The sequence below is a fragment of the Aythya marila genome (genome assembly GCF_965140915.1).
Source record: "Aythya marila genome assembly, chromosome: 33".
Taxonomy (NCBI): domain Eukaryota; kingdom Metazoa; phylum Chordata; class Aves; order Anseriformes; family Anatidae; genus Aythya; species Aythya marila.
Window position 1 is genome coordinate 258,152 of NC_139074.1, and position 11,065 is coordinate 269,216.

The 11,065-nt window shown below is 48.6% G+C and overlaps 1 protein-coding gene across 1 annotated transcript; it reads left to right on the forward strand.

Moving 5' to 3' along the window:
• Positions 1–7,091: 7,091 nt before the first annotated feature.
• LOC309889241 (uncharacterized protein) lies at positions 7,092–8,107 on the forward strand (the record flags this gene model as incomplete). Its single annotated transcript, XM_082782003.1, has 1 exon — positions 7,092–8,107. The coding sequence occupies one exon, from the start codon at positions 7,092–7,094 to the stop codon at positions 8,049–8,051; it is 960 nt and encodes a 319-aa protein (XP_082638129.1). The 3' UTR covers positions 8,052–8,107.
• Positions 8,108–11,065: the final 2,958 nt, after the last annotated feature.

An 11,065-nucleotide genomic window follows, 5' to 3' on the forward strand; every position in this document is an offset into this window, starting at 1 on the left:
GGCCTCTAGACTCCAGGTAGAGTCCTTATTTTGCCTCTACAGTTCAATATCAGGCTCTAAAGACACCTTAGAGTGCCCTGGGAGGCCCCTAGAGCATCCTAGAGGACACTGGAGGTCACAGGGAGGCTTTCCAGGGAAGCTAGAGGGTACTGGGTGGCTCTGGTAGACCTACAGAGGATCTGGAGTGCAGCAGAGGACCACAAGAGGCCTCCAGTGTGCTTGATAGTGCACTAGAAAGCCCTGCAAGGCCTCCAGAGACCTCTGGATTCCAGGAAGAGTCCTTATTTTGCATCTAGTATGCAACAGCAGGCTCATAGGACACCCTAGAGTGCCCTGGGAGTCCTCTGAGGCATCATAAAGGATACTGGGGGTCACTGGAAGGCTTTCCAGGGGAGCCAGAGGGCACTGGGTGGCTCTGGTAGACCTACGGAAGATCTAGAACACAGCAGAGGCCCAGAGGCGGCTCGCATTGTTCCTGTGATTGCACTAGAAATCCCTGCAAAGCCACTGGAGGCCACTAGATTCCAGGAAGTGTCCTTATTTTGCTTCTAGGCTTCAACAGCATGCTCTTAGGACACCCTGTGTGCTGTGGTAGAGGTGCACATAGATGGAAAATTGGAAACACCTCACCTACAGGTGCTCGGCATTCAGCCTGGGGGAGAGGTCTCCCACAATACCCATGTCGAGGTGATCGGACCCCAGGACTCAGAACTGGGCTGCAAACAGGTTTAAAGGGTTCTGGTTGGAGTGGTGGTGGCACATGTAGGGGCAATCAGCAAACAAGCATAAAGCAGCATCACAGTGGGTGCAAGGACTGGGGCACCCAGCATACATCTGCCATCAAGAGTGGGTCTGGAAAGCAGCCTAAATGGATGGGGTTAAGCCTGCAGAGATGAAAACTCCAGCATTTGCTGATGTGAGACGAAGCAGCCAGGACAGGTTTGGGGGCACAGGAATAATAAAAGACAGAGCTTTGGGTCTCCTCTTTGGGGTTGCTCACTTCTCTACACCCTCCACTCTCCTTTCCCATATGGAGGGGGCGCCCTACTCATGGATGATGGTGGATCCCCCAAAGCAGCATCATTTCAAGTTATGTTCCCCAGAGTTGTGTCATACCCCCCCCCCCCACACACACACACCGATTTGCTGTTTATCCCACCTAGCTTTTAAAATGAGCTTTCAATAAGGTGCACAGCTCCTGTGCATTGGGACCCCTATCCCTGGGTCTGTTTAAGAGTTATGTGGACATGGCACTAGGGGATGTAGTTTAGTGATGAGACTTGGGAGGTCATGTTGATGACTCGATGATCCTGAAGATCTGCTCCAATCTAAGTGATCCTATGATTGTCACTATTGCCTCCTAAATGACCTCAATGGAAGATTTAAACCATATTGGGTTGGGGTCAGAAGCCCTGAGTTACAGAGCAGGGCTGGAAGCACCAGTGGTTTCTTAATATCTCAGTAACAAACTTCTCCCACAGGCAACTTTTCAGCATATATCACCTTTTTTGTAGTATTAACAAGCCCCCCCCCCCCCCCCCCCCAATATATATATATATATATTTTTATGTATATATATATATATAGCAAATGACAGGCTCCATGTGTCAGAAAGAGATCCTTACCACAATCCAGCTTGTGAACCTGAAAACCAAAGAAGAAAATTGTGGCACAAGCCAGGACAGAGCTGCTGCAAGGGAGGCAGGAGCAAATCAACATCTTCACATCCACCTTCACTGGGGAGAGGTGAACAGCAAAAAAAATGTATATATAAATCAGTGAAATGAGCTGAGCATGGTGCAAAGAACCATGCTCAGATTTTCCTAGAGGAAACTTGCTTGCAAGAACCTGCAGAATGAGGCAATTGTTTAAATAAAATAAAATAAAATAAAATAAAATAAAATAAAATAAAATAAAATAAAATAAAATAAAATAAAATAAAATAAAATAAAATAAAATAAAATAATTTAAAAAATAAATAAAATATGGTTGAATTGGGCCGGTGAGATTTGTGTCCAAGCTGTGCTGACAAGGAGGTAAGGTAGCTCCTCCTCCATGGGCACCATTCACACCTTCCCAAGGGAAAAATAAATAAATAAATAAATAAATAAATGGTGTTCCTGGTCCTACAGACTGGGCACTGCTCTCACATCTCTGCAAGGGCTCCCTTGGAAGGGAGTTTTTTGGGGGAGAAAAAAAAAAAAAATAAACAACTCCAGTTTATGATGCTCCTTAGAACAAGGGGGAAAACCTGCAATTGAAATAATCTTTAAGAGGGTGGGGTATACAAAGAAGAAAAGCCTTCTTCTCACTCCTGTGTTTCTCCGAGATGTGGTGACACCAGGTAAAGCTGCCAAATAAGGGTCATAATTATTTTGGGCGGACACACACCTAGGAGGAGGGTGACCTGTGATAGATGCCACAGGACACTACCTAATTGGTTGCAGCTTGAAAATAACTCATCCCAGATTCAGGCTGGGCTGGGGTCCCCTATTGCTGGGGATCCCCAAACCCTCTATAGCTGTTTGAACACACACACACGCACACACACCAATCCTACATATAAACTGGGGGTCCTCCAAGCCCCAGGACCCTGCTGTACCTCTCCTGAACCTATCCAGGCTGCTGCTCCTCAGGATGGAGAAAGTATCGCCGCTTGGGCCTGCAGTCCTGCCCCCCTTGCAGGTTGCTGGGGCCTAAGAAGGAGGGGGGGTCAGAAAATCCCAGAGGCTGTGAGGGCATAGGCTAGCTCCTGCCAGCTTCCACAGTTCACTAAAATTGCCTTCTGCTTCCTGCCTTCTGATCACAAAGGGTGGAGCTGAACCTGAGATCTGCAAACCCACAACTCACAGGAGCCTCAGAGACACCTTCCCAAGGCCAAAACCAAAACCTCTGAGCTCAGACTGACTCTTCTCCATCCAGATCTCCCTCTAGAGCATCATTTCTGCACACCCAACCCAGCAGAGCAGAGGAGAATCCTTCCCCAGCACAGGGGCATCCTGCAACTCAATCAAACATTGGGGCACCTGTAGCACCCCAAAACCTTCATGCTGCAGGGTGTACATTGCTCCCACTCACAGCACGTGCTGAAACTAGGGAGGCTGAATTTAGGAGCAAAAAGCAACCAAGATGTTATATATATATTTATATAAATATAGGTTTTCAGCTGTGATTTTTAATTCTCTTTTAAAAAATAATTATTTTTCCCCTATGCCCTCCATATTTTTCCATATGCTATTTTAGCTATATTATGTATTTATTTATTTATTATTATTTAAGCTTAATAGCTATAGGGCTGTTTTTCCATATGCCTTCTCCTGTTGCAGGCATCACCTTTGCAAACATCTTTTCTGCTGGCATTTCTCCTTCCTCAAAGCAGGAGGCATACACAGACACAGGATGTGGTTTCATTTGGGGGCAGCAGGCAGCAGAAAGCATTTAAAAGCAATGACGAGTTCAGAACATCAGCAAATAGCAGGGGACTAGCTCTGAGCTCCTGCTAAAGCAAACACACTTGCAGAAATGGGCATGAGTCCAAGCATGGCCAGCTGCTCCGAATGATGTGAACTATCTGAACAAACCTTGCCCCATTCCCTGTGACCTCCCCTTGTGCTTCATGCAAGAAAATGAAAAAATGCCACTCCAAGAGGGTTAAATTCTTACAGCCAGATGAAGCAAGTGGTAGTTTCATTTCTCATGTCAGCCTTCCCTCGTTTGCTTGCTTTGCTTTCATCCACACTTCTGTCTATGTTTAATCTCAGCCAAGCAAGACTCAGTGCCTGCCAGCTGCTCTGATCAAAGCATCAGGCAAGGAGCACATCCAATGTGTGGCATATTTAGGATGGGTGACAAGGTTGTGTGCCAAACATGCCTTCTCCCAGGCAGCAAGAAGCAAGTACTCCTCAGTAAAAGCCTTCATCTAGGGTTTTCTGCTTGCAGATCATCTCCACAAGCCACAGAACTGCTTTCCAGAGCTTTGTATCAGATTAGTAAGCAGGCTCAAAAAGTGCTGGAAGGGGAATAAATGCACCAAGACACACACAACATTTTTGCATTGCTGATTTCCTCTTGGTTTTTACCCTTGACTCCATCTTATCCTGCATTTAGGACTACACACCACCTCCACATCCTGTATAACATCAGATTTTGGATGAGGGTCCCTCAGAGCCCTCAGAGCCCTCTTTTCCTCATTGCAGGGAAGAGTTTCCCTTTGCCACCTCCTATTTATATATATCCCAAGTATCCTATAATATCCTAAGTATCCTATAATCCCCTTTCCCTGGTCAGCAAGGATCCAGGCTAAGAGCAAGGGATGAAAGGAGCTGCTGGGGTATCAAGTGAGGAAAGAGATCAAATCATGACCCATCCCAGGCAGCTGAGCTGCACAAAGATGCCTGCAGCTATCACAGAGCCTCAGACCTCGAATTAACCACAGTATTATCTTTTAGAGCAGAGGAACCAGCATACTCTCTTTGAAGCCAAGGAGGAACCAGAATATTTTGTTATTCCTGAAAGTGCATGAGCCTGGGGATTTCCTGCAGTGCTGGAGACTTTGTGCCCTGTAGCGAGCGCTTTACACATCCTTGTGCCCACCAGCAGCACAGCAACAGCAGGATGCATTGGTGCAATAAAAATACACGGCCAAAAGTGATGCATTAACACCTAGGTCACGCTTTTGCAGAGAAAAAATGTGGGGATGCACAGGCACATGTGCTTCTGTGCGTGCCTGGGTGCACCCATGTGTACATGCACAACCCAGGAGCTGTAAATATTAGGGATGCAGACAATTTGTTTCTCCTGCACACCTCAAAACCCCACCATCCTGCTGTTCCCCAAAAAAACCTTCCTGCTGTTTTGGGGCTGCTGCTGATGGAGGGCATCATAGGTGGCGCACTGGGGGTCCAGCTGGGATGTAGTTAATTTTCTTCCAGCAGCCCCATGGTGCAGTGCTGGGGTAAATCAATGCTAACACGTGGACAGCTGTTTGCACTGAGTCAAGGTCTCCTTTGATTCTCATCTGCACGAGGGGACACAAACAGGCTTAAGCTAACCACAGAGACATCTTTCTCAGCTTTTAAACAGCGAGGAGGGGGTTTAGGGAGACAAAGTTTGTTCGAGAGGTGCCTGGGCACCCATCTACCCATGGGAAGTGGTGAGTAGCCTTCACAACACCTTTTTTCTGCTTTTTTTTTTTTTTCCTAATTTCTTTCTTCCGCTTCTCCTTTCCTTACGGAGCTACTTTTATCTTGGACCCGGGGTGAATCTGCTACCGGGGGGGGGGGGGGGGGAGGAGGAGAAGGAGGAGGAGCGGAGGGGTAGGGGGGTGGGGGGAGGGAGGGAGGAGGAGGAGGAAGAGGGGAGGAGGAGAAGGAGGGGGAGGAAGAGAGAGAGGAGGGGGAGGAGGAGAAAAAGGAGAAAGAGGAGGAGGAGGAGGGAGGAGAAAGAGGAGGAGTGGAAGGGTGGAGGAGGGGGAGTGGAAGGGACGGGAGGAGAAGGAAGAGGAGAAGAGAAGGAGGAGGAGAAAAGGGGGATGGGGAGGAGAGGGAGGAGGAAGAAGGCTCTCATTGGGAGCTGCCCCGTTGGGGACCAGTGGGCAGCGGGAAGCCCCCACCGAGCACCCCAGGATCCCCAGAGCCCAGACCCAGCTCCCCGTAGCCCCCACATCCCCTGAAGCTGAAGGTGGGAGCCCAGCAGTGTGCGTGCTTCCTCCCCCAGAGTTTCTCTCCCAGAACACTCCAGATGGGGAGGAAGAGGAGGCACCAGCCACAAGTCCCTTGGGCAGGTGGGTAGTAAGGAGGGGGGGAAATGATGGAGCCTCGACCCCAAGACACTGCCCATCGTTGTCACCACTCCTTGATGCAGTGGCTCCTCCCAGAGCTATGGGGCAGGCTGGATTCGGGAGTGGGAGCCCTAAAGGTGCTCGGGATCCATGGCCAAACTTTGCAGAACAGGGTTTTTGTGTCTCTGTCTTCATCCTGTGATAAATTAGTGGGGGTTTGTTCATTGTCTTTGAGGAATTTGGAGAATCTGCTGGGGAGAAAAGGTTGTAAAATTTAATGGCCTTGATAAGGGAGGAAGCAGGAGGGGGTGTTGGGTGAACATCCTTGAGTTAAACCAGACTGTGTGAAATTCCTTACCACAAGACATCCTTTTTGCCGCTTCACTACCCCCACCTGAACACGAAGCAGAGGAATAACGACCCCCCCTCTCAACAATAGACTGTGCAGCCTCAGCCAGTTCAACAAGTCCTGATAAGCCAGAATTCAACTGCTATAAAACAGCAACACTGGAAAGGGAAGTTGCGTGCTGTTGCGGAGCAGAGACTCCCCAGCCGCCCAGCGCTGTTTTGCTTGTGTGTCCTTACTTGATTAATAAAATAATTTCAATAGACCAGTAAATTGTGTGTTCTAATTTATAACAATCCCTATAGCTGACAATGGCCTGGAGGATGAGAAAGGGGAAAAAATGGAGACACCAAACGGATCAGAGCTGTGTTCAGGACAATCCAAGGGGAACTTGGCCCAGAAGGCAAACTCAACACCACAGCGCCAACCACGGTGAAGCTCCAAGGAACCAAGTGGAGAAGCGAGGCTGGAGCCCTGTGGCCACCAATCAGTGAGGACGGGTGGAAGCCCAAAAGGCTGCCAGAGGGATCCCACGATGGGGAGATCCTATAACATCAGAGAGGCCAGGAGGCCGGGAGGCACAGCATGTGGAACCTCCTATGGGTGTCCAGACTGTGGGAAGATCTTCAGTGGGAGGTCGTTCCTCGTCCCCCACCAGAGGATCCACACCGGAGATGGCCCTTCACATGCCATGAGTGCGGGAAGGGTTTCTGAGTGGGGTCATCCCTCAACAAGCAGCAGCGGATCCACACAGGGGAAAAACCCTACAAGTGCTCAGTCTGTGGGAAGAGTTTCTGCCTCAGCTCCACCCTCAGCACCCACCGGAAGGTTCACACCAGGGAGAAACCCTACACGTGCTTGGTGTGTGGGAAGGCTTTTCGGGTGAACTCATACCTGCTGGCACACCAAGCCACCCATGGCGTGGACAACCCCTTCCAGTGTCCCGCCTGAAGGAAGCACTTCAGCATGAGGAGGTATCTGGCCATCCACCAGCGGATCCACACGGGAAAGAAGCCCTTCAAGTGTCCAGAGTGCAGGAAGGGTTTCAGCCAGAGATCCATCCTCATCATCCACCAGTGGACCCACACTGGGGAGAAACCCTACAAGTGCCTTGAGTGCGGGACGGGATTCATCATGAGCTCGGACCTCGCAGCCCACTGGAGAATCCACACTGGGGAGAAACCCTACAAGTGCCTCAGCTGTGAGAAAACCTTCCGCCTGAGCTCCCACCTGACAAGACACCAGCGGTGCCACACCGGGGAGAGGCCATACAAATGCACCGACTGCGGGCAGAGCTACACCGTCAGCTCTGGCCTCATCAAACATAGGAGGCTCCATGCCGGGGAGAAGAAGTCGACACTCAGCACAGCTCAGGGAGCAAGGAAGAGACTCTACAAATGCTCCTGCTGCGGTAAGATCTTCAGTATGAAGTCAGCCCTGATGGTCCACCAGATGAGCCACACCGGAGAGCGACCCTACAAATGCCCCAAGTGTGAGAAGACTTTCAGCCACAGCACGGCCCTAGGGAAACACCAGTGGGTCCACACCGGGGAGAGACCCTTCAAGTGTCCCGACTGCGGGAAGGGCTACACTGATGGCTCCACATTGCAGAGGCACCAGAGGAGCCACACCAAGGTGAGACCCTATAAGTGTCCCGACTGCGGGGAATGCTTCAGTGTCATCTCTGCTCTCCTGAAGCACCAGCGGTTCCATACCAAGGACAGGCTTTACAGATGCCCCAACTGCGAGAAGAGCTTCCACTCCAACTTTCTCCTTGTCACCCACCAGCGAACCCACACAGGAGAGAAACCCTACACCTGCCCCACCTGCGCCAAAGCCTTCCGCCAAGCTTCCCACCTTACACGGCACCAGAAGATCCACACGAGGAGTGGGGCTGTCACTGCATGGCGTGCAATGGCCCCATAGCAATTCCAAGCAGCGCTCAGCAATGGCACAGAGACTGATCCAGGAATCTCAACCACCTCAAGCCCTCTGTCTGCCACAAGTCATTCATCCCAAGAAGCCTTGTCCTGTATGCTGCCAGCCTGGTAAGCACTGTAGGGTACGTGCTGCTCACCCAGGTGTTAACCAGTATTAACCAGTTACTGGTTACAGCGTGACCATGCCACCTTTCTGTAGCATGACCCTTTTTTTTCTCACCCAGTTAATACGCCTTTGGGTTAAGGCTGCAACCACTCTTGTATTTTAAGTTTTTATTTATCCTTAGTTCCTATTCCTATTCCTTTGTCCCTGAGTCCCTCTCCTACTCCCCTTCCCAAACTGACTCCTCCAATTATCCTGCCCAACTCACCCTCAGCTTCACTCCCATTGTTACCAAAGTCAGTCCCAGAAAAATCATATGTAACCACTACTTTTGGATCATAATTTGTCCCTTAAATGTGTAGAGCTGGCACTGTTAATTAGTGCATCCAGACTGAACCTTCTTGCCTCCTGCTGGCCAAGGATGGCTCTGTTATCACACTCTAATTCTGCTCAGCTTATGCCCATACAAAGATTTTACAGGGTATTTGGGGACTTTATGGCGTATCTGGGGACAGGCACAGGAGTGCTTTATAGTATTGATGCTGAAGTCCTGGCCAATAAGCTAGACACAATGACTACCTCACTGTGCAATTGTCTCATTTGCTTACAATCATCATTTAAGTTGGGAATGGGACCATAAAGGTTAACCCTTCATGAGAATGTATAGACCATGGTGACTGTGTGTTATTGCTAAATGTCAAGGGAATGTTTCCTCGGCTTTGAGCTGCCTTCAAACCCAACCGTGGGTGCAAGCTGAAACCATAAGAGAAGGTGACACCTGCTGAAATTCATGGAGGTGCCTGAGCCAATGCTGCCAATACTGAATGCCATGGACAAGCCCGGTGACACTTGGCAAATTTTGCTTGCAATGACTTAGAACCATATGAGATGCTGAGGGTATCAACCCCTTCTTTGGATTCCCACCAAGCTGGACCCATGGTCTGTTATCCCGTGGATCACCAGCAGGCAAGGAAAGGATGGTGACTGGTAGATGCTGAAGATTGCATCCCCAAGTCAAGAGTTTGGGTGTGAAGGGAAATCCTGTCAAACCCCTGATCTGTGCCTTAATTCACTTGGGGGGATCCGTCCCCATTGTGTCACAGCAATCCCAGTGAGATGATGCTGCGTATGTTTACAATCTTTGGCTTATTTTGGGTGTATTGACTCTGTGTAGCCATGCTACGAGTGTTCATCTTTGTTTCCATAAGTTTACTACCCAACCTACTTGTGATTTTAACTGCACTGCCCCAGTTACCACTTATCAAGCACTGTCAACTGTACTCTTTACCACATATTGCCCCTATCCCTATCAGTGTGAACTTCTCCCTAATTGAACAATAGGGAAAGGTCCAAGTCACTTGGCCAAAGGAGCCCTGATAACCATGGTCATGTAAGTCTTTTCATGCCCAGATATTAATTTTAGTCCGGAATTAGTGAATTACTGGATTTTCTGTTGTTTCAAGCCAGAAAATTGTGCTACTGTTTCTCATACTGTTATTTTGAAATAAATAGATAGTTCCTAAAGCTGTTGGTCTAGTGTCTTTTACCATATCCCAAACCTATAGCTCAGCAGGGCTGTCTCAAGCCCCCACAGCCTGGCTGGGGGGGGGGGGGGGGGGAATTCATGGCTCTGCTAATGAGCAGGGACTCATTTAGCCACAATAACTCATTTGCTCATCTATCATGGTACCTCCAGTAGCCAGCCAACAGGTCTGCTAACTCTGGTTTCTGTGCCAAAGCTTCCAAACAGGAATCACACTGTTTGATTCCGTGCTGCATTTTTTTAGTCTGAGCTGCATTTTTTTTCTGAAGAAATGCTAGATGCAGTAACTAGAGAACAAAAAGTACAAAACCACAATTTTCTTTAACAAAATAGCTCATTCTGTAGGAAAAAAAAAAAAAAAAAAAAAAAAAAAAAGGACTCGCTGCAAAGTGTCATTCAACAGCTCATGGGATGTTACAGGTTCATTAATTTCACCCCAAATCCCACACTTGTCACTTTGCTGAAGCAAAGCCACCCAAGGAAGAGCCCTATAGTAGCCACCAGCCCCTGCTGAGTGTAAGGAAAATAATAATAATAACACAGCTATTCCAAAATCAGCTTCAAAGTACAAAAGTAGATAGACTTTTCCTCTTTTCTAGCATGAAAACCAAACAGAAACCATGCAGGTGGAGAAAGCAAAATGCGCTGAGCCTCTCAGCATGGCTTTGGGTGTGAAATTCCCCTGTGACTGGGGTGCCTTTGTCCACACGGCAAGCAATGCACGGTCCCCACCCAGTGGACATTTGGGTAAAATGGGGGAGCTGTGAGTAGAAATGCAAGCCATGAGCCCCTCTGCGTTGATTTCCATGTGTGTTTTTTTTCAGTGGGGAAAGCATCTGCTCTGTGCTTCTTTCCCAGATTTGCTGCATATTCACGGCCTTGCCTTGCAATACTGCCAGGCACTGCTGCTCCAACTGGTTTCCACTGGAGCAACCTGATTTGGAATAGACTGCCCAGGGAAGTGGTTGAGTCAACATCCCTGGAGGTCTTTAAAAGATGTTTAGATGTAGAGCTTAATGATATGGTTTAGTGGAGGACTTGTTAGTGTTAGGTCAGAGGTTGGACTCGGTGATCTTGGAGGTCTCTTCCAACCTAGATGATCCTGTGATTCTGTTTTCTGGTCCCTGCAGCCAGCTCTGTGACAAGAGATGCATTTCTCAATTCCCTGTTGCATATATATGTGTATATATATATGTGTATATATATATATATTACATATTTATATATATATTTTTTTCCCAGCTAAATTTCCTGGGATCCAAGTGCCAGTGGGGGAGACCAGGATTTGGGACCAAAAATCTGAGTCGAGCTGCTGGAGTGATGCACCGTGTCCATAGAGATACAGGTTCCCCCA